Source organism: Myotis brandtii, unplaced genomic scaffold (assembly GCF_000412655.1).
Source record: "Myotis brandtii unplaced genomic scaffold, ASM41265v1 scaffold152, whole genome shotgun sequence".
Lineage (NCBI taxonomy): Eukaryota > Metazoa > Chordata > Mammalia > Chiroptera > Vespertilionidae > Myotis > Myotis brandtii.
Window position 1 is genome coordinate 1,039,872 of NW_005355502.1, and position 24,367 is coordinate 1,064,238.

Genomic DNA, 24,367 nt, shown 5'->3' on the forward strand with positions numbered 1-24,367 from the left:
ATTGAAACATTGTTGCTTCCGGAGCTCAGAGCTGGGCCGCGGCAGGCGGGGAACCTTGGCTTCCTCCATCACTGGAGCAAGCAAGCCTCCTGCTCCCTTCAGCTGCGTGGCTGCCGGCCGCCATCTTTGTTGGCGTTTAATTTGCATATCTCCCTGATTAGCCAATGGGAAGCGTAGCGAAGGTATGGTCAATTACCCTTTTTGTCTTTTATTAGATAGGATGCTGAAAGGTATTCTTTAAGGAGAGGAAGAAGAAGAAAAAGGTAAAGATAAAAATTATGAACAACAAATACATATCTATCAACAAGTGAATCTAAAAATCAAGTGAATAAAAAATCTAATGAACAGAGTAAACTGGTGAATATAATAGAATCAGGGGCATAGAAAGGGAGTGGACTGACAATTCTCGGAGGGAAAGAGGTATGGAGGGTGCGGGAAGAGACTGTACAAAAATCGTACACCTATGGACAAGGACAGTGGGGGGAGGTAAGGGCAGAGGGTGGAGTGGGAACCGGGTGGGGGGGAGCTATAGGGGGAAAAAAGAGGAACAACTGTAATAATCTGAACAATAAAGATTTATTTTTTTAAAAAAGGTGTAGGGTAGCAGAACGGATACAAAAACATGACCCAACTATATGCTGTCTACAAGAGACGCACCTTAAAACAAAAGACACACACACGATGAAAGTGAAGGGATGGAAAAAAATTTCCCATGCAAGTGGAAAAGAAAAAAAATAGCTGGAGTAGCAATACTCACATCCAACAAAATAGACTTTAAAAGCATCATGCTAAGCGAAATAAGCCAGTTGGAGAAAGATAAATATCATATGATCTCACTCATTTGTGGAATATAATGAACAACATAAACTGATGAACAAAAATAGAGCCAGAGGGGAACTAAGAATACTAGAATATAATAGAAGTAATCCTGTTATTAGCAGATTTTTAGTATTTCCGACAACTTTTGTGATAGCGTACTGTTAGTACAGTTTTGGTAATATTATTATACTTAAAATCCTTTTCTTGAAATATTAATGTTTATTGCATGTAATATTATATGTAAGATCATTTTTCTTGAATAATTTGTGTTTATTGAATGTAACATATTTAAAATGGCGTTTCTTGAGATATTAAGGTTTATTGCATGTAACATTATTATATTAAAAATCATTTTCCTTGAAACTGAAAAAAAAATAAAGTACTCATACAACTGAATGAAAGACAAACAATCCAATTAAAAAATGGGCAAAGGACCTACATAGACACTTCTCCAAAGAGGACATACAAAAGGCCAAGAGACATATGAGAAAATGCTCAACATCATTAATCATTAGAGATACAAGTTAAAACGACAATGAGGTATCAGAATGGCTACCATCAACAAATGACAAGTGCTGGCGAGGATGTCCACTGCAGGTGGGAATGCAGACTGGTGCAGCCACTGTTGGAAAACTGTATGGAGTTTCCTCAAAAAGTTAAATATGGAACTGCCATTTGACCCAGTGATCCCACTTCTAGGAATATATCCTAAGAGACCCGAAACACCAATCAGAAAGAATGTATGCGCCCCTCTGTGTATCGCAGCACAATTTACAATAGCTAAGATCTGGAAACAGCCCATTAGCAGATGAGTGGATAAAAAAGCTGTGGCACATTTACACCATGGAATACTATGCAGCATTGTAAAAGAAGGATCTCTTATCCTTTGCAACAGCATGGAGGGACCTGCAGAGAATTATGCTAAGTGAAATAAGCCAGTCAGAGAAAGACAAGTATCACATGATCTCATTCATATCTGGAATCTAATGAACAAAATAAACTGAGGAATAAATTAGAACCAGAGGCATGGAAAAATGGAACAGACTGACTGATCTCAGAGGGAACGGGGATGGGGTGGGGGTGGGGATGGGATGAGATTAACCAAACAAGTTATATGCATATATGTATAACCCGTGGACACAGACAATAGGGTGGTGAAGGCCTGGAGGGGCGGGAACCAGATGGAAGGGGGCAGTGGGGGCAAAAGGGGGAACATCTGCAATACTCTCAATAATAAAGATAAATTTAAAAAACACACACAACATTAAGTCATTTCCCCAAAGTCACTCAGCAAGTCAGAACTAGACTTGCAGTTGCCAAGCAACATAAAATTTCAAATAGGAATAGTTCTTAAAAACCACCTAGTTCATTTTTCTCAAACTTTGATGTGCACATGAATCACTTGGGAATCTTGTTACACAGACAACAGTATGGGTACCAGAGGGAAGAGAGTGGGAAGGGGTTGTAAAGCGTAAAGGGGGTCACATAAATGGTGGTGGGAAAAGATCTGACGGGTGGTGAACACAATACAGTACGCAGATGATGTATCATAGAATGGTACATTTGAAACCAATGCCACCCCAAGAAATTTAATTAAAAAGATGTTTTAATGTGGATTCTGGCCCAATAAGCCTGGTTGCAGCTGAGATTTCATAATAATTATTATTATTATTTTTTCTGTTAATCCTCACTTGATGATATTTTTCCACTGATTTTTAGAGAGAGTGGAAGGGAGAGGGAGAGACAGGGAGAAATATCTATGTGAGAGAGACACATGGATTGGCTGTCTCCTGCACGAACCCTGACTAGGGCCAGGGAACCGACAACCAAAGTACATGCCCTTGAGTACATGCTCTTGACTGGAATCGAACCCGGGACCCTTCAGGCTGCAGGTTGATGCTCTATCTATCCGCTGAGTCAAACTGGCTAGCGCAATAGGTTCTTTTTGTAAAAAAAATATATTTTATTGATTTTTTACAGAGAGGAAGGGAGAGAGAGAGATAGTTAGAAACATCGATGAGAAACATAGATCAGCTGCCTCCTGCACACCCCTCACTGGGGATGTGCCTGCAACCAAGGTACATGCCCTTGACCGGAATCGAACCTGGGACCCTTCAGTCCACAGGCTGATGCTCTATCCACTGAGCCAAACCGGTTAGGGCAGGAAATAGGTTCTTTTAAAGATATATGAATTATGTATTGGCTGAAATTAATTATCTAAGGGTGATGTATTTAAGTACTGTGCTTCTTAGTGCAGAATCTCAGAGGGAAGGGGGGTCGAGGAGGGAAGTAATTAACCAAGGACCTTGGGTGCACATGTGCATGACCCATGGACACAGACAATGAGGTGTGGGGGAGGGGCGGCTTGGAGGGGGTCAATGGGGAAAATAGGGGACATATGTAATAAATAAATAAATAAAGGTAAATACTGTGCTTCTTCATGATGTGCTGACTCACTGTTTGTGCCTCACACCTTGGAAAGTGTCGGGTAGCTGCCTGTCCCCAGGTGAGACATCTCACAGGAGTAGCCTTGGAGTTACACCTGGTCAGCGTCGCCTTGTTACAAAGAGGAGATATTCCACAACCAGGACCCCGTTACAAGGCTCTGTGGTTGCAGTTGCCTGTCCCTTCAGCACTCCCTGGAGGCTTAGCCTTTCTGAAGTGGAAGGAGTCAGGGTGGAGCCTGGGTCACGGGAGGAGTCAGGCACGTGAAGTGAGTGCCTTCCTCCCGCTGGGAAGGTCTGGAACCCGAGTGCTGAAATGAAGCCTGGGGTGTGGCTATAGGCCAGTGGTTCTCAAACTTCCTAATGCCGGGCTCCTTTAATACAGTTCCTCATGTTGTGGTGACCCCCAATTTCATTGTTACAAATTGAACATAATTAAAGCATAGTGATTAATCACAAAAACAATCCTATCTAATAATAGACAAACATGGTAATTGATTGTACCTTTGCTATGCCTCCCATTGGCTAATCAGCACAATATGCAAATTAACCGCCAACAAAGATGGCGGTTAATTTGCATACGTAGGCTCCAAGCAATGGAGGGAAGCCTGACGGCCCAGGGCCGGCGGAGCAGCGAGGCCTCACGGCACTGGGGCCAGCGGAGCAGTGAAGCCTCACGTCCCTGGGGCCAGCGGAGCAGCGAAGCCTGACGTTTCCGGGGCCAGCTCCAGCCAGAACTCGGCCAGAGTGAAGGCCTGGGCCCCGGGTGCCGGAGGCAAACCAGTGCCAGCAGCCAGGGGAAAGGAAGGCCTATTGCACGAATCTCTTCGTGCAACAGGCCTCTAGTATGTAATTATATATGTGTTTTCTGATGGTCTTAAGCAACCCCTGTGAAAGGGTCGTTCAACCCCCAAAGGGGTCACGACCCACAGGTTGAGAACCGCTGCTATAAGCAGATTCAATATATAAACATAAAGTCTTGAAAGCCCATTAATCCTTTGAGAAAACAATAGCTAAAATGTGTTCAGCACTATTTTAAACTTGTTACACATTTTAATTAATTTAATCCTCAGCAATTCTATAAAGAAGGTAGCACCTATTATTATAATCCCCATTTTACAGCTGCACAACTTGGGACTCATGGAGATGAAGTGGCTTGTCCAAGGCCAACCTATCAGAGTGCCCGGCTCTGCACTCAGCCTTGCCCTTCACCTGCAGAGAGAGCAGTTAGCGCAGGCGGTGGTGGCGGTGGCGGCGGCACAGAGCGGAGTGGCTGCCTCAGTCCTGCCCTCTGGGAAGGACCGGAACAGCCGTGCATTCTAAGAGGCACTGAATGAAGTGGCCTCGTGCACAGCTGGCTCGGGAGGCTCAGGGACCAGTCCTGCATGGCTGCCTTCTGCTTTGGTGATGTTGGGCAAGTTATTCATAGCTTTTGTGTTTGGGCTTTTTGGGTGAGGATTATAAATGAGTTAAAATATGCAAAAACACTTAGAATAGCACCTGACACTCAAGTACTCAATAAGTGCTGGGTAATATACTTTTCAATTAAAACCCTCTTCAAGCTGAATGTTATGGTCTTCAGATAGATAATTATCCAGCATTTACCATCCTTTCATTTTAGGCCGAAGCTTTGAGATCCCATGAAAGGCAAAAGCAGAGTAATGAAAGGAAGGCAGATAGACACCTTGCCTGGGAAATGGATGAAGCCATTCTGAGAAATGCAGAATGCACGGAGCTACCTACACACCCCGACTAACGGTGGGGAAGCCTTCCTTCTAAACATTGTTTCTTTTGTGCTCCTTTAGGTGCAGTTTTCATTCCAGGGACCACTCAGCTGACCCAGAACGACATCCTCTACAGACTGCAGTCTTCAAAAGCCAAGTGCATTGTCACCCATGATGCTGTCGCCCCAGCAGTAGATGCGGTGGCATCTCAGTGTGAAAACCTGCGCTCCAAGCTCATTGTGTCTCAGAACCCCCGAGAGGGGTGGGGGGACCTCAAGGAGATGATGAAGTGAGTAACCATCATTGTTGTAGAATAGCTTCCCCAAAGAAAGACAACATTGACCAGATACTCAGTCCACGAGTGATGTGATCAGAAAAATGACAATAAAAACAATAAACAGCCCAGCCAGCATGGCTCAGTGGTTGAGCATCGACCTATGAACCAGGAGGTCACAGTTCAATTCCCAGTCACGGCACATGCCTGGGCTCGGGCTCGATCCTCAGTAGGGGGCGTGCAGGAGGCAGCCAATTAGTGATTCTCATCATTGATGTTTCTATCTCTCCCTCTCCCTTCAGAGCTCTCTGAAATGAATAAACATATATTAAAGAACACACCATAGGCCCTAACTGGTTTGGCTCAGGGGCTAGAGTGTCGGCCTGCAGACTGAAGGGTCCCAGGTTCAAGTCTGGTCAAGGGCATGTACCTTGGTTGCAGGCACATTCCCAGTAGGGGGTGTGCAGGAGGCAGCTGATCACTGTTTCTCTCTCATCAATATTTTTAACTCTCTATCCCTCTCCCTTCTTCTCTGTAAAAAATCAATTAAAAAATACATTAAAAAACACACCATAGGCAAAGGGAGCAGCTGGTGATTAGCACTGTGCCAGGGTGCAGCGCTCTGAGGCAGGCAGGAGCTTGGCCTGTTTTCATAGTTGGGATTTTTAGGAAGCAGACACTGAGACAGAGATTAATCGAATTAAGAAGTTTACTAAGTTCTCTTGGGATTAACACCTGTGAAGGAAGGCAAAGGATGTGGGATCGGGCAAAAGAAGAAATTTATCTGCCGTGTACTCCCAAAGAAGCCTCCAGCCAACCCACTGAGGCCCCTGGAGTTTGGATAGCCTCTCAGAGCAGTTCCCAGCTAAAGTACTAGTAAGAGGCCTGGCCTTGGGCGAGGCAGCTGTCAGAGGGCTCCGAGTAAGTCCTCCATCCCTGCAGCAGGGTTTAGCAGGTGCCACAGCATCAACCGCAGAGCTGGGAGTGGCTCCAAAAGCAGAGGAGAGCAACACTGCTGTCAGCCTTACAGAACACTCATGAGTGTAGAACCCTCAGTATTCATGAATGCAGTTATGAAATGGAATTATTCTGATGCCCACGCCCTGCGGGGGGCTTCCAAGGCTCTTGTCAGGTGTTGGTTCTCTCTCAGCTTCAGGAGGACTGCAAATTCCTTGTCTAGAATGAGCTTGCTTCACTCAAGGGTTTGGGAGCATGCTCCCACCTTCTCTCAAACAGCTAACAAGTATTGAGTTCTTACCAATGGCCAAGGACTGTTCTAATAAAAATAATGTTGTAGCTACAATATAGCTGCCATGTCTGTGGCTCTGGTGTATGCCAAAATTCTTCCAAGCACTTGAGATGTATTAAATCATTAATCTCACCATCTCGGGGTAGACACTGATTATACAGATGAATAAGGTCAGATGCTAGGGTCTGAGCCCACACTCCTGTCTGTGACCTTCAAGGGCTCTAGTAGTGAGAGATTGATATGGTAACTCTACCTCAGGCTTCAGAGGAAACCATATCTGTGATAGGAGTGACAGGTACAGGGCTCTAGGTACTACCTATTTTTAAGGAAGATAATTATGGAATCAGAGACCAACCACATTTGGTCTACCTCTGCTAGGCTTTGAAAACAGCTTTCCTGCCCTGGCTGTTTTGGCTCGGTGGATAGAGCGTCAGCCTGCAGACTGAAGGATCCTGGGTTCGATTCCAGTCAAGGGCACATGCCTGGGTTGTGGGCTCGATCCCCAGTAGGGGGCATGCAGGAGGCAGCCAATCCATGATTCTCTCTTTTCATTGGTGTTTCTATCTCTCTCTCCCTCTCCCTTCTTCTCTCTGAAACCAATCTACACTAATAAAAGACGACAAACATGCAAATTGACCGTACCTTTGCTACACCCTAAGCCATGCCCACCAGCCAATCAGAGCAACTATATGCAAATTACCCCAGCCAAGACGGCGGCCGGCAGCCACGGAGCTGGAGCAAGCAAGAGGCTTGGTTGCCCGGGCGATGGAGGAAGCCAAGCTTCCCGCCTGCCCTGAGCTGGCTGTGGCCTCCGCTCATGGCAACAAAGTTTCAATTATAGAAGACAAATAAATCCCAGATACCTGCTTCCAGCCAGCCTCCACTGGCAGCTGGGGTGGCTGGGGGTTGTGGCCAGCCTGCAAACAGCCATCAGCCCCTCTCCCAGGCTGGCCAGTCACCCCAGCGGGGATCCCCACCCTGAAGGGGCTGTGGCCAACCTGCAAACAGCCATCAGCCCCTCTCCCAGGCTGGCCAGTCACCCCAGCGGGGATCCCCACCCTGAAGGGGCTGTGGCCAACCTGCAAACAGCCATCAGCCCCTCTCCCAGGCTGGCCAGTCACCCCAGCGGGGATCCCCACCCTGAAGGGGCTGTGGCCAACCTGCAAACAGCCATCAGCCCCTCACCCAGGCTTGCCAGGCACTCCTGTATAATAAAAGGGTAATATGCAAATTGACCCTAACAGCAGAATGACTGGGGGTGACTGGTCACTATGACACACACTGACCACCAGGGGGCAGATGCTCAATGCAGGAGCTGCCCCCTGGTGGGCAATACGCCCCCACAGGGGGAGCTCTGCTCAGCCACAAGCCAGGCTGATGGCTGCCAGTACAGTGGTGGTGGTGGGAGCCTCTCCTGCCTCAGCAGCGCTAAGGATGTCCGACTGCAGCTTAGGCCTGCTCCCGGCTGGCAAGTGGACATTCCCCAAGGGCTGCCGGGCTGCCAGAGGGATGTCTGACTGCCAGCTTAGGCCCAATCCCCCAGGGAGCAGGCCTAAGCCAGCAGGTGGTCATCCCCTGAGGGGTCCCAGACTGCAAGAGGGCACAGGCCGGGCTGAGGGACCACCCCCCCCCCCGAGTGCACAAATTTTTGTGCACCGGACCTCTAGTAAAAATATATTTAAAAAACAAAACAGCTTTCCTACATTTCTCATGGCCTGGCTGCTCTGATTGATTCAGCCTTAGCCTGATAAACTCTATATGCTTCGTAGATGCTGGATGTGCAGAGCTTGCCTACTCTCAGCTGCCCTGATGTCTGACTTACATAACAGCCCAGTTATCCTTCAGAACTAAATGCCTTCTTTCTCTTTAACTGGGGTCCTTCCTTCCCTGGATGGGTGCTTAGATCCCCTTAAGTGTTACTATTTACTGTATTCAGAACCATGTAGATGCTCGTGTGGGAAACAGAACAACAATCCTTCCAGAAGTCAGCAAACACCTATAAAAGGAGTGGAGAATAAGTATTTTAGGCTTTGCAGGCTGTGCACCCTGCCTCTGTCACAGCTGCTCACCTCTGCTGTTGTAGAATGAGAACAACCATAGGCTATATGTAAATGAATGGGCATGGCTGTGTTCCAATAAAACTTTATTTAAAAAAATAGGAGGTGGGCCAGATTTGGCCTGTGGGCTGTAGTTTGCCGACCCCAGCTTTATATACCACTAGAGGCCCGATGCACGAAATTCATGCAAGAGTAGGCCTTCCTTCCCCCAGTTGCCGGCACCGGCTTCCCTCTGGCACCCGGGACCCGGGTTTCCCTCACAGCCCCGGCTTCGTCTAGAAGGTCATCTGGTCTAATTAGCATATTATGCTTTTATTATTATAGTCTAGAGGCCTGTTGCACGAAGAGATTCATGCAATAGGCCTTCCTTTCCCCTGGCTGCTGGCACCGGTTTGCCTCCAGCACCCAGGGCCCAGGCCTTCGCTCTGGCCAAGTTCTGGCCAGAGCCGGCCCCAGAAACGTCAGGCCTCGCTGCTCCGCCGGCCCCGGAGCCGTGAGGCCTCGCTGCTCCACCGGCCCCGGAAATGTTAGGCCTCACTGCTCCACCGGCCCCGGGCCGTCAGGCTTCGCTCCACCGCTTGGAGCCTACGTATACAAATTAACCGCCATCTTTGTTGGTGGTTAACTTGCATATCGCGCTGATTAGCCAATGGGAGGTGTAGCGAAGGTATGGTCAATTACCATGTTTGTCTATTATTAGATAGGATTACCCATGACTTCTATTAACATACTCATTACTTTTAAAAAATATATCACATTTTGCCCTACCTGGTTTGGCCCAGTGGCTAGAGTGTCGGCCTGTGGACCGAAGGGTCCTGGGTTCGATTCTGGTCAAGGGCACGTACCTTGGTTGCAGGCTCCTCCCCCAGCCTGGGCCCTGGTCAGGGCTCATGCAGGAGGCACCCAATCGATTATTTTCTCTCACATTGATGTTTCTCTCTGTCTTCCCCTCTCTCTTCCACTCTCTCTAAAAAGCAATGGAAAAATATCCTCTGGTGAGGATTAACAAAAAAAAGAAAATCACATTTTAAAGCATTCATGGTGAAGGGGCAGTTCTGCACAAATCCATCTGTTACAACACCCTAGAATTCTCATTCTGCTGCAGGAATGATAGAACTCTTGAGTGTTTAAAACGCACTAATTGTGTAATCATACAATTAAAGGCTATGAAACTGGCCATTATAAGTGGGCTATCGATGGCAGTTAATCTGATTCTAGAAAGCACCTGAGAAGATGGAGAGGGAGATGGCATTCACCTTGAATTCAACCCAAATCACTGGGGGCCTGACCACTGGGGAACGCGATCCGAGTGGATGGTTTCTCATCCTTTTCTGTGCCGACAGTCTGTCCTGCGGTGTTTAATGTGCAGAATCACTGCAGTTCTTCCTTCCTCCACAGGCCAGGAACAACCACACGTGTTTAACGTGCACATTCACCGTAGCTCTTCCATCCTAGGCGTGCCACTGACAACCACACGTGTGTGGAGACAAGACACGATGAGACCATGGCCATTTACTTCACCAGCGGCACGAGCGGATCTCCCAAAATGACTGCACACACCCACAGCAGTTACGGTTTAGGATTGTCTGTAAACGGAAGGTAGGCTCACAGAGCTGCAGCTGGAGGCTCCACAGCTGCCAGGTGATGATTCCTTTATTGGTCTTTGGATTTGTTTCCCACATGGGTCAGGCCTATGCTCTGTTCCCAGGTTCTGGCTGGATTTGACACCGTTGGACGTGATGTGGAACACCTCCGACACAGGCTGGGCCAAGTCTGCATGGAGCAGCGTGTTTTCGCCATGGATCCAGGGAGCGTGTGTATTTGCACATCATTTGCCGCAGTTTGAGCCAACTTCCATCTTGCAAGTAAGCAGAGCCCAAGAGGTCAGCGTTTAGAAATGCGTTAGCAGTGCTGCCCACAGGACTGCGCACACGTGCTCGCAGAAATCAGAGCACAAGGTGATTTAAGGCATTTCACATCTAGAAAGTAAAACAACCTGAACAGATAAGTTGAGGAAAGGTGTGAGTGCATTTATGTTAGAATAATCACTGTGCCTCCCATAGACACTAGGCACTTATTAAAGTTGTAGTAAGACCAAGAGTTTACTTCTTATACATTGCAGACGCTCTCCAAGTTTCCCATCACAGTCTTCTGTTCAGTGCCAACTGTATACCGAATGCTTGTGCAAAATGATGTGACCAGGTAAGAAAGGTTGGTAAAGAGGCACATAATGGGAGAGGGGAGAGAAAGAGAAAGCTCTAAAATAAAAGCTCTTTCTGCCTAAAAACATAATTCCAGACTCGTAGGTGTGGGATTTAGCAATCTCTTCTCCTCTCCATCCTCTTGCTCCTCTGTGATAATAATTACCACGTCCAGGGCAGGGTCGGCCATGTGCATAGCCCTGAGAGCCCAGGGGATGAGGACCGTCCTCTGACCTGGGACAGTGAAGAAGCACCCCTACTTGGAACCCTGTCCCAGCAAACAGGGGACAGCATGGGTGTCCTTTACTCTGGTCCTGATTCCATTTGACAAGGTGAATTGGTAACTATTTTTAATTGATTTTATTTAAATTTGACTAGGAAGAGTTCACATGACATAAAATTCAGTATATATATATAAAGCTAATATGCAAAGTGTCCCTTCAGGAGTTCAACTGGGAGACTGAGAGTTCGATCGATCGCTATGACATGCGCTGACCACCAGGGGGCAGTGCGGAATGAAGGAAGGCTCCAGCCAGCACTCAGCAGCCGGGGAAGGAAGGCCCTGGCCTGCAGCCAGAAGGCCCCAATCAGCCCTGATCGCCGACCAGGCCTAGGGACCCTGCCTGTGCACAAATTCCGTGCACTGGGCCTCTAATAGGTATATAAGAATCTATATTGAAAGTCTTCCTCCAAACCTTGTCCTCAGTCTCATTTCTCCTTCTTCCTGAAATCTATGTGTACACCAGCAGGCACGTGCTCTTCCCCTCTTCATAAATATAAATGGAAATATAATATGCACACAGTGCTGCACCTTCCCCCTAACAGTACATCCTGAACCTGTGCTGTCTAAAGTAGTACAACTCACCACATGTAAGTATCTAAAATTTAATTTTAGTTAAATTAAAATTTCAGTTCCCTGCCCTAACTGGTTTGGCTCAGTGGCTAGAGCGTCGGCCTGCGGACTGAAGGGTCCCAGGTTCGATTCCGGTCAAGGGCATGTACCTGGGTTGTGGGCACATCCCCAGTGGCGGGTGTGCAGGAGGCAGTTGATCGATGTTTCTAACTCTCTATCCCTCTCCCTTCCTCTCTGTAAAAAATCAATAAAATATATTTTTGAAAAAAAAAATTTTTTCAGTTCCAGACTATAAATTTTATTGTAGTGCATGTTTGCTAAGAGAGTAAATCTTAAAAGTTCTTACCACAAACAAAAATAATCTTGTAACTATGTAGGATGACGGATATTAATCTTATTGTGGTGATGATTTCACAATATATAGAAATATCGAATCATTATGTTGTACACCTGAAACTAATTTAATGTTATATGCCAATTATACTTAAAAATAAAATTCAGTTCCTCAGTTGTACTAGTCATGGTTCAAGTGATCAGTAGCCACACTGAGCTAGAGGATACTAAGTGGATAGCAAAGATGAGAGAAATTTCCATGGTAACAGAAAGCTCTATTGGACAGCACTATCCAGGAATGTCCTTGTTCTTTTTTACAGCTGTATACTATTCCATTGTATAAATATTTCATAGTCAATTTCAGACAAGTAGAAAACTTTTAATCCTGATTTAACATATTAGTTAAATATGATTACCATGTGTGGTATCCTCCTTAAGGATTTTTTGCAATAAATCATGTTTCCCATCCCCCAAATTAAAGGGAGAAAAGAAAAAGAAAAACTGGTGTGTGAGGAGTCACTTTATGATGTTAGAATGGTTTATTTTGATTGGAGAAGGGAGTTAAGAACTAAAACACAATGTTGTGGTCTCACTCATATTTGGGATATAATGATCAACATAATCTAATGAACAAGAATAGATCCAGAGACAAATCACAGGGGAGGGGGGTTTAGAGAGCAACCAAAGGACTTGTATACATGCATATTAACATAATCAATGGACACAGACACTGGGGCAGTGGGGGCTTGCCCGGGGGTGGTCAATTGGGGAGAAAGTTTCTATGTAAAACTTTAGACAATAAATAAATAAAACACAATTAATGTTGGCTTTTCATTATAAATAATCTTAATTTCCATTTCTTCCCATCTTTCCTCCTAAATTTAATCTGTGACCTGTCTTCTGAGAAGCTTTAAGTTCAAAAGCTTAAAGCACTGTGTGAGTGCAGGGGAACCCATCAGCCCTGAAGTGACTGAGCAGTGGAGAAGCAGGACAGGGCTGGAGATCTACGAAGGATATGGACAGACTGAGACGGTACAAACCTCCCTGGGCAGACAGGGCTGGATCCCATATAGTCCGATGCATAGAAACCAAAGGGTTCATTATCTACCTAGGGTTGTTTGAGAGCTAGGGAGGGAATGGAGTGGTCAGAGCAGTTTTAAAAAACTTGAGGGAAGCTAGTTGCAAAAAAAGCTCTGTAGCAGACATGCCGGGGACTGACCAGCAGACCCTGAGTGACGGTTGAATGATTACTCTGACACACGTTTCTGTGAAAGAGAGGGCTAAGGGACTGCCTGGCTAGAGGAACCAGACAGCTCGTTCACCTGCCTCTTTAGGCTTTTATTGTAAGAGCAGTTTGAGATAAGGTTTATCTTTTAGATACAATCAGTGGGGTAAGTAATCTTGGGAGGACACATGTGTCTGCAGTGTCCTTTAAGCAAGGACACCTAAAGATTAAGCATAAAAATTCCAGTAAACACCCGAGGGTCCGCACGCGCACAGACTTGTTTGGAAAGGTCAAGGAATAATAGGGGTAGCTGCCTTGGGCCAACTCCCCTAAGTCAGAATTCCGAGAAACAGGGTGGCCGCCTTCCGCCAACTCCCCGTTTTGGAATTTCCTCTTTATAAACTTTCCAACCAAGTCCCGTGCTTCCCCACACAGACACAGTTGTTTAAATAGCCTAACATTACAACCTGGAGCTGTGTAATAGAAATAGCCATTCATTAAGAAAAACTGCTATATAACTGATCAAGGTAAAGGCATTACAATATTTTTAAATGAAAAAAATTACTAGAGTTATAAAAAGATTTCCCCGTATATAATAGGGAACTTACTTAGTCAAGGCTGCCTCAAAATTGAAAATGTTGAGTTGCTTATTACTTAAAACATTATGAGTTTGGTGGACAACACCATGACAAGCATACTTTAGGGTCATTTAAAGAGCTTGTAGAAATAGGAATAAGAAATTCTAAAGAAAATGAAAAAAATAATGACAGAAGTGGTAATTATGTAGGAAAGGGGGGTAAGATGGAACAGATAAGGGAAAAGCTGAAAGAATGTTTTCAAAGTGTATCTTTTTACAATGCACCAACTTATAAACCATAAGAATGTAGTAGCTGGTCAACAATAAAAATACCAAACATAAATTAAAATTGACAAATTTATTAAATAAGAACAGCATAAGTATCAGGCTAATATGAGTATAATGTTTTCATAAATATGGGTATTTTAGTGATTATAAATGTATCCAGTGTTATAACTGTATTATATATATTTTACTTAGTGTCCATCTCTGTACTTCATTAGATAGACGTGAGTGCAGAGAATTTGTTTTCTTTTGAACCTGGTTCCTACTAAGTTCTCAGAAACATGGTGGATAAATGAATAAGTTTTTTGTTACTGGTAACGTTACTTTATCCTTTCTTCTTCTTGACTAGGTGCTGATCTGTGGACATTTTAAGGGAATGAAAATTAAGCCTGGCTCAATGGGAAAGCCTTCGCCTGCCTTTGACGTTAAGGTTGTGCAGACACCTCCAGGAGATTAAACAGCCTGCAATTCCCACCCCACTGCTCCCTTCCCCTACACTCCTAGTTTGGGTGATAACTTCATGCTATCTTAACTTCCATGGAAAGATGGGAATGGACTAGAAATGTTAGTTTGTTGGTCTCCATTTTTTTTCTGTTCCAATTTTAGTATATGTGCTGCTGAAGCACCCATTTTTTTTTAAAAGCAGTTAGTTACTTGTGCCAAGTAATTCTAAGCATTTTATAAATATTAACCCACTTAATTTCCAGGAGCCCATGAGAGACAGAGTAATATTTGAACCACTTTACAGATGAGGCCCAGCGAGGGTAAAGAATGTACCCGAGGTTGGACAGGAGCTGCTGGTGCTGGGACTCAACCCCAAGCGACCTAGTCCAGTCTGTGCTCCACACAGCACCACACTGCCTCCTGGCGAGTCACGTGGGCAGGAGAGGCTGCAGCATTCTCCCTCTTCCTGCAGGCGGGCCTGTAACCTCTGCCATCTCCACCCCTATCCCTGAGTGGCCTCCTGTATCCCACCAGCGCCCTTGTACAGGTTAGGACTATTCTTAAATCAACCCAGCCAATGCTAGGGATAGGAAAGGAACTTACCTACTATACAAAAGAAAACAGGAGCAACAAAAACGCTAAGCAGACAAACTGACAGAGAGCTCAGACCAAACTTAACGGAGGGCTGTAGATTAGACCAATGCTTCCCAAGCTCATTCAAGCATAAGAATCACATGGCACTTGCTAAAAATGCTGATTTTTCCAGCCCCTTCCCTGGAGAGTCCGAGTAAGTGGGTTTAGGGTGGGAGCCTGAAATCTGTGTTTGAAACAAGCATCCAGGTAGTTCCCATGATCAGGTAAGTTTGAGAAAGTTTAGGTGACATTGATTGCTGACATCCCTGTTTCTATAAAGCAGATGCTGGGCCCTTTCCTCCCCTCTCAGTTGCTGTGGGAACCTGTCTAAAGGTGGGATTGCCTAGCGGTTCAGGTCTGGCTGCTGTTCGCGTGGGAGTCTGGTGAGCTGGTACCTAGCTACGAGCAGCCGCACCCACACTCTGGTATCTGGGGATGTGCCCCAACCAGCTGGATATCAAGTTCGTGCAACTTCAAGGCCCAAAGCTCCTCATGTTCTTGTTTAACATCTTGGGACCTTGAGCTATGAGGAATGTGACTCTCCAGAGACAAAGCATTTTGTCTTTCCCCAGTCATTAGAGAGTATGTGCAACTCCTAAACGCCTCCTCCTGTCAGTAATTCCTTCATACCTGGAACCAAGTATTTCTTTAGGTGACTGGGTGGGAATCCATATTTTTTATTTACAAGAACTAAATGGTAAGACTTTACATTTACATTTCCTTTGCCTTTCACGTTTCCCATTGAGGACATAAGCCCTCTTCCCTCTGTAAAGTGCCAGCTACGAATTATGTCCTCCTTTTCCACACAAGCCACATCTCAGGCTTAAAGGTTCTTGGTGAGTGAATATAAAAGCCGTCGAGTGTTCATATTTGAGAACAGCTAAAGTCATTTAGAGCAAAATCCGGTACATAAGATAAGCAATCAGCCTGGGAAATGCCCTGGCTGGGTGGCTCACTTGGTTGGGGCTTCATCCCATACACCAGAAAGTTGTGGTTCGATCCCTGGTTGGGGCTTGTATGGGAGTCAACCAATTAATGTTTCTCTCTCACGTCAATGTTTCTCCCTCTCACTCCATCTTTCTCCTTCCTTTCCCCCCTCACTCTCTCTAAAACATCCTTGGGTGAGGCCAAAACAAAACCACCTTGGACTGTGCTCCTGGAGAGATTCCAGAGTGTCGATGCAAGGGCAGGGTCTGGCGCCTGAGTGCTGAGCTGAGTCAGCGCAATCATGCTCTGTTGCTTAAACTTCTGCACCTCAGTCTCCTCATGTGTAAAATGAGCTTCACAATAGTTCTAACCAAGCAGGACTATTGTAAGGACTAAAGGAAATGAGACAGCTGCAGTTCATAAAGCATTCAGATTTAGTACTTAGAATAAGCGCTCAATAAATGCTCACTTCTCAGGGGCTTGGGGAAGGGTCGGAGGGCAAGGCTTGAAAGGGCTGACCCTCCACTGTTTCCGCTGTTGCTGACATCGTGCTGCTGAAGTCAGGTGTTGTTTGTCCCACAGTTTGAAAACCAGTAGTGAATGTCTACTTCAGAGGAAAAGACAATCAAGATATATTGCTAAATGATACAAGCATTTTGCAAAAACAATACATTATAAAATGATCCTATTTTTTCCTATGTCTATATTGTCTCCAAAAATATTTCCAAAATGTGATTATTATTGGATGGTAGAATTAAAGAAAACTTTTATTCTTTTTTTTTCACATGTTGCTAACCTGCATTTTATATGTTTTGCAGTAAGAATTTAACTAAGTACATTTCTCTTAAGAATTTAAAGTATTAAAATTTGTTTGGATTTTTTAAATGGCAATAAATCAAAACAAAACAAGTAAAGCAAAGATTAAGAGGTGTCATTAAGTAAAAATTCCCTTAAATTGTTCTGTTTTATCCTAGATTTTAGATGCAAATGGCAATGTTCTACCTCCTGGACAAGAAGGAGACATTGGCTTTCAAGTTGTACCTAAGCGACCACTTGGCCTTTTCACTCATTACGTAGTAAGAGGCTCATCAAATAACGTCTTCTTTTCTATTTGTTTCTCAAAAGTCTTTGGTCATAATCTCTACTTGCCACAAGCATACCTCGGATAGGTACTTGGCCTTTTCTTGAGAGACCCATGTCCTAAGACAGAGAACTGGAAAAGCACCCCCATGCTTGGTGGAGAAGGGCTCGGGCTCCCCAGGCTAGAACACGCCTCCGGGCCACGCTGCGGGCGGAGGGCAGCCCAGAAGGAAGATGCCTCTTACTCACACTGGGCCTCTCTGCCACCCAACACCACATCATTTCCCTGGATCCAAGGAGTGGTCTCCCTTCTTGCAGGGGTGAGAGGGATAGAGAACGGGGCAGTAACGCAAGTGCACTTCTTCCACTGAGGGCCTTCCAGGCTCCTTACAAATGCATTCCCCTCCCTAATCACAGTAGACAAATGAGTGCAAGGTTTACACCAATTCATCCAAGGCCCAGGCTCTAATTGCTGGTGAATTTTAAATAATTTAGCAACACATCATTTTTCTTCCTGCCCAAGTTACAGGACCAATCCTATTTCCGTGTAAAACCAGACAAAATACCATAAAAACCACTGGCTGTCCTTTGAATTATTAGGTGTTGGTTCTTTCTTTGAACTCTGAGTGTTCCTTCTCTCACTCCTCCCAGTGTTCGATATTAGCCACTTAGCCAAAGGCAGCCTGCTCCTCTGAGCTCGAGCTCCTGCAGGCGTACTTTGCGATCTACCTACAGAATTCTCTGGGTAGAGCATGCCTGGTCTTTGTAACTGTAGTTCACCTTCCGTATGTCACATGCTGGCTCCTCTTCATTCTAAGGCTTCTCAAAGTTATCAGACTTCTTTCTCCTGAGCACTTAAGAGTTCAATGGAACAGAAAAGTCACATTCACTAAACAAAATGCTATTTGTTTCACAGGATAATCCTACAAAAACAGCTTCAACTCTCCGAGGCAACAACTACATCACTGGGGACAGAGGCTATATGGATGAAGATGGATATTTCTGGTTTGTTGGGAGATCGGATGATGTCATATTATCCTCCGGGTAATTTCTTCAGCTGTGCATTTGTCTACGTGAAATGGTCATCAGTGTTCCGGGGTGAACCTGCTGCTCACGTCATAAACGTCTGTTGTGTGTTTTACCTCCAGTTACCGAATTGGGCCGTTTGAGGTGGAGAGTGCCCTGGCGGAGCATCCTGCGGTGGCGGAGTCGGCTGCTGTCAGCAGCCCGGACCCCATCAGAGGAGAAGTAAAAGAACGATTCGTCTCCACTTTATAATGTGTTAGCAGCCCGACACATACCTTAAATCATAGTTCATTGGGACAGAATTACCCACATGATTCATTCACTTACTGTGCAAGTCAAATAGGAAGAATTGCTACAGAATAAAACTGCAAAACATACTCTAAGGAATTTTAACCCTCTCCATGGAGGGCCAGGGCAAAGACGGCATGAATGCCAACAGCCCGGCTTGCACCAGGCAGGGTGTTGGAGGTCAGCTGGACAGGAACACGCTGGTGCCCCGAGGTCTGGGAACTACACAGTCCCGGAGTGGCCGAGGAGAACAGGCTGGGTGGGAGCAAGGTCAGAGACAGGAGCCGAGGCAGCCAGAAGCAGGCCGTGGAGGTCAATAAGCAGAGGTTCAGGAAATAAGCTCTAAATAAGACAGGAGTCCTGACAGCTCACTCCTATGGGCTGACCACCTGGCTGTGTCGGTAAAGGTTCCATGCCACTCTTCAGGTGCCCTCTGCCAGGCAGACTCCCAATATTCCAGATGGATAAGAGCTGGGAACAGATTCAGCGATGGCGGAAGTTTGTCCCTTTGCACTGAATTCCACCAGAAGGGTTTTGTGAGTCTCGGCTCCTCCTGAACCGGCCCCCAGCCTCTGTCATCATTAATTGTGTCCACCCAGATGCTAACTTGAAAGCTGAGCCTTTAGGACTGGGTTGGCTTGGGAGTCAGCTCATATCCCAGAGTATAAGGCAACAAAGTGGGTGTTGGTCCCAACGCCTCCTGCGGGGGGCGTCCTGGGTTCCCCTTGAGGCAGGCCTGTCCTGGCTGTGCTCCTTGTCCTCCAGGCCTCACACTGAGTAGCACGTTCCAGAAGAATTTACCAAACAGATAAGATGAAGACTTTAGGACAATATCCAAAATATTGATCATTTTTATCTACCTACCACAGTCTTGCAACTTATGTGCATTTTCACACTATTGTCCATTTTGCAATATTTTAGCTTTAAAATTCCTAATGCTATTTGCTAATCATAAATACTTTGACAGTTTTATGATAACTTAATTTTTCTCGGGTAAAATGAGTACCCGGGTACATGCCCTTGATCGGGAATCAAACCCGCAACCCTTTGATGCACAGGCTGATGCTCTAACCACTTAACCACACCAGCCAGGCCTATTACTTTGCTTTTAAAATTTTATTTTCAGCCAATGACTTAATTTGCCTATTTAGCTACATTTTCACAATTTTCAAAAAAGTGTGTTTTCCACAAGGCTTCTTTAAAAGACACCGCTTCAAACAGGGACAAAGGAGTGGGTGACTTTGTTACCACTGTCACTTCTGAAGAGAACATCTAGGTGTGAAGTGCTGTTTAACGTTGGTTGGAACGTGAAATACAGAGCAGAGAAATGTTTATCCAGGTTGATGGGTTCCTAATTTTCTGGATCACACAGCTCTGTGGAATTTGAGGGCCACTGGACCAATGCAATGATGAAATTGTTCTGTATTTGCACCATCCAATACAGTAGCCACCCTTGTACGACTGAGGAAATTTTATTACCTTCCACTTTAATTTGAATGTAAATAGCTATATGTGACTAGTGGCTGCCATTTGGAATAGTACAACCATAGGCTTTTCCTATAAACATGCAACATTTTGCATAGTATTTCAGAAAAATTTGAAGCACACTTAGGGCTAAAAATATCTTGTGCTCCTACTATTACAACTAATACCACCTAATGTTTTTGAGGACTTAGCATGTTCCAGGTATTTCTGTAAGCCCTACATCCTGTTTTCCTAGAGAAGGGAACTGCGGCACAGAGCGGTGTCCGAACTTGGCCAGGATCATACAACAAAGTATGACGGGAACCCAGGTTGTCACATTTGGGTCCATGCTCTTCTCCAGGTCAGGTTGTTCCTTATTAATTTATCATTTTCTATAATGGTTTATAAAAGACTTTTAAAAAGATAGATTTTATCCAAGGTGTAGAAGTCACAATATGCAAATCAGTAATTACAAACATTAGTTCTAAATATAATTTGCCTCTCAGTGAACAATTCACTTATAACAAGGATAAATTTTTAAAAAAAATTTTTTAATTGATTTTAGAGAGAGAGGAAAGAGAGGGAAACATCAGTGTGAGAAACATACATCAACTGCCTTCACACCCCGTACTGGGGATCAAGCCACAACCCAGGCATGTGCCCTGACTGGGGACTGAACCAGCAACCTTTTGGTACATGGGATGACACCCAACCAACCGAGTCACACCGGCCAGGGCCAGTAAGGATACTTTTTTTATTTTTTATTAATATATTTTATTGATTTTTTACAGCGAGGAAGGGAGAGGGAGAGAGAGTTAGAAACACCCATGAGAGAGGAACATTGATCAGCTGCCTCTTGCACACCCCCCACTGGGAATATGCCCGCAACCAAGGTACATGCCCTTGACTGGAATCGAACCCGGGACCCTTCAGTCCGCAGGCCAATGCTCTATCCACTGAGCCAAACCGGTCAGGGCGGGGATACTTTTTTTAAAAAAAATTCATAAAAATGTTGATAAAAGTAGCAGAGCAGGCATAAATACAAATGATTTTAAGAAATGTCAAAATATAGATAGGATAAATTTGTATACATGCATATACATACACACAGTTGCACAACTGCCCCATTGCACATGTAAATTAGAAATGTTCAAGGGGTTTTGGTAAAGACAAAATTGAATAATTATTCATAAAATGTTATAAAATTGCTCATTGGTATACAATGATCATTTCTCCTAACTGGTTGCCCAGAGTGGCTTATTGTTTCAAACAGTTCATTTTCAATCGATATTTGCTCTCCGACTATGGTGGATGGTAACGCGGGCAGCTTACCTTCAAGCTGAACTTGTTCACGTCTCAAACTCTGCTTTCCTACCTGTGAGTAAGGTCTCAGCCTGTTCAGTGCAGGATATTTCCTCATAAAAGCTGCAGGCGCCGCCTGGGCCATGCCAAGGAAGCGCCCGCACAGAGTGCTGGCTGGGGGCTGGATTTGGTGGCGCACTGCTATTTGACTCACCGAGTTGCCTCTCGGGAAGGCAGTGCTGGGGTACCACTTAGAATCTCAGTACACTCTTCAAGTGGCTACACAGGAGGGTGGCCTTCTGCCTTCTCCATTAAAGGTCCAAACACTCTGGGCAGAGCTTTACAAGAACAGTTCAAGGAGGGGTGAACTTTGAACAAGATTTCTGAGCATAGAGTAATGAAAGCTTCCCTGTGTTCTGCCAATTAGAAAGCAAGGCCACCCCACATCTACTCTTGTTCCTCAGGGTCAGGCAAGTGGGCCAGAGAATAGCAAAGCGGCTGTGGGCATCTTCACAACCTTGTGCCAACAGAAGTGTCTGGAATAGAGTGCATGGCCTCAACGCAGTGTTCCTTCACCAAGCATAAGGCAGGCCCAGTGGGAACTGTCAAAGGTGGGGCTAGAACAGGGGTGGGCAAACTTTTTGACTCGAGGGCCACAATGGGTTCTTAAACTGGACCGGAGGGCCGGAACAAAAGCATGGATGGAGTGTTTGTGTGAACTAATATAAATTCAAAGTAAACATCATTACATAAAAGGGTACGGTCTTTTTTTTTTTTTAGTTTTATTCATTTCAAACCGGCCGGATCTGGCCCTCGGGCCGTAGTTTGCCCACGGCTGGGCTAGAAGCTAGGTTCCATCAGCCTGGAGACTGTGCTTCGTGTATTGCCGTTTCCAACAGGACACTTTTTTTTTTCTGGTTAATTCTCACCTGAGGATATTTTTCCATTGATTTTTAGAGGGAAAGACAAAAACATCGATGTGAGAGAAACACATCGATTGGTTGCTTCCTGCACGAGCCCCGACCAAGGCCTGGGCTGGGGAGAAGCCTGCAACCAAGGCACATGCCCTTGACAGGAATTGAACCCTGGACCCTTTGGTCCGCAGGCCGATGCTCTATCCATTGAGCCAAACCGGCCAAGGCAATAGGAAACTTTTCAACAAGGACAGAGACAGGTAAGAAAGTGGAGTTCAAAATGCAGTTAGATGAGAAGGTTCAAGGGTAGATCATAAACAAAGCAGGGGTCCCAGAACCTCTTGTATTAGATACAGAACAGAAGGTCTGAGAGCCACCTGGCTGAAGAGCCCAGAGCTAGGATCAAACCCTGTTAAACCTCCTTGCCTTCCACCAAGCACTTAGATTCCCAGTCAGAGAAAGTAAACAAGACACACTAAAGCATGAAAATACACAACTGATCTTACTGTGTTTCAAATATTTATTTTAGGTAGTAAAGGCTTTTATTGTTCTGAACCCCAATTACAAGTCACACGGCCAAGAACAACTGAAAAAAGAGATTCAGGAACATGTAAAAAAAACTACAGCACCTTACAAATACCCCAGAAAGGTAGGTATTCTAATTACGATATTTGCTTAGTGTTCTGGAAAACCTGTTATTTTATTTTAATGAACATTCTCCTCAAACATACTATAGCAAATGACATGGATAAGAATCAGAACCTTTGAGATTAAATGAAACTCTTAAATCGAATTTGTTGGGTCATCTGGCTCATCATCAGACTTATAGTAAAATATTAAATGTCAAGAAAAATCTCAACAGTATCTCTTTTTCTCCCTTTTTGGTGTTACCAAAATCTCATCCCAATGTGTGTCCTATTCTCCACCTAGAGTTCATATAATTTGACTTTGTCTAAAAATAAAAACTTCTGGGCTAATTTTCTTCTCTTGATTCCAACAGGTAGAATTTGTTCAAGAGCTGCCAAAGACTATCAGTGGGAAGATAAAAAGAGATGAACTGAGGAAGAAAGAATGGGAATCTATTTAAATCCATTCTATTAATTATCACAGCACCCATAAAACAAAGACTGTAAAAACCACCAGATTATGAAGAGGTGATAAAAATATGATGCTTATAAACTACTGATTTTAAATACCTTGTGGTTATAACATAAGAGGCTGAACTTTGAAATAAAAAAGTAAATTCCTGCCCTAGCCAGTTTGGCTAAGTGGACAGAGCGTCGGCCTGCGGACTGAAGGGTCCCAGGTTCGATTCCAGCCAAGGGCACATGCCTGGGTTGCGGGCTCGATCCCATCGGGGGCGTGCAGGAGGCAGTCAATGATTCTCTCTCATCATTGATGTTTCTATCTCTCTCTCTCCCTTCCTCTCTGAAATCAATAAATATATTAAAAAGAAAAAAGTAAATTCCTCCGCATTGGTGTCAGTGTTCTGATAACTTGATAATACAAAAAGAATACCATCAATTGATGAGAAATTTTAAAACGTATAATATAGAAGCAGTTTATGGACCAAATCTCTGACCTGTTGGTTTTCAAATCTTAGTTGAACAATTCTTCTAATATGCTAATAATATACAAATCAGAACCAATCTTCAAGCATTGAAACAAAACTGAATAACTTGTAAGTTTTTAGAAGCACAAAAAAGTCAAATTACCATAATTCTCAAAGAAGAAATACTGACCTGAAAAATAGGCTAGGGATTTTTATTAGTCATATTTTTATTCAAATAACTTAAAATAGTTTAAAATTAATTTTAAGGTTTAATTATAAAAGAAAGATATCATATACTATTATTGCTTATTATCCTATACTAGGGGCCCAGTGCATGAATTCCTGCACCTTGAAAGGAACTGTGGGCTGTGAGGCTGTGGTGGGCACAGGGGTGGGTCCCGGCCCATCCTCCACGCCCCCGCCTGGCCCCTCCCACCGCGGGCCCCCAATCCTGTCTGCCAGCAGCCCCACTCGCACCTGCTTATGGCGCAGAGCGATTGGGGCTAGTGCCAGCAGCAGGTGCGAGTGGGGCTGGTGCTGTTAGCGGGTGCAAATGGCGGCCAGCAGCTGCCGCTGGCACCCACTGTTGGTGCTGAGTGACTGGGACTGGCACCAGACACCAGCTGCGGGTGCGAGCGCAGCTCCGGCGCCAGCAGTGGGTATGAGCAGGACTGTCGCTGGCAGCGGGTGTGAGAG

General features: G+C 45.0%; 1 protein-coding gene across 1 annotated transcript in view; it reads left to right on the top strand.

Annotated features, from left to right (window-relative positions):
* ACSM3 (acyl-CoA synthetase medium-chain family member 3) overlaps positions 1-23,411 on the top strand; it is a 36,304-nt gene extending 12,893 nt beyond the window's left edge. The window contains 11 exon segments of the mRNA XM_014535856.1: positions 5,031-5,276; positions 10,023-10,166; positions 10,276-10,432; positions 10,690-10,769; positions 12,863-12,986; positions 14,391-14,471; positions 17,020-17,121; positions 18,042-18,169; positions 18,274-18,373; positions 22,649-22,768; positions 23,120-23,411. Of these exon segments, the coding sequence (XP_014391342.1) occupies positions 5,031-5,276; positions 10,023-10,166; positions 10,276-10,432; positions 10,690-10,769; positions 12,863-12,986; positions 14,391-14,471; positions 17,020-17,121; positions 18,042-18,169; positions 18,274-18,373; positions 22,649-22,768; positions 23,120-23,206 (1,369 nt within the window). The 3' untranslated portion in view covers positions 23,207-23,411.
* Positions 23,412-24,367: the final 956 nt, after the last annotated feature.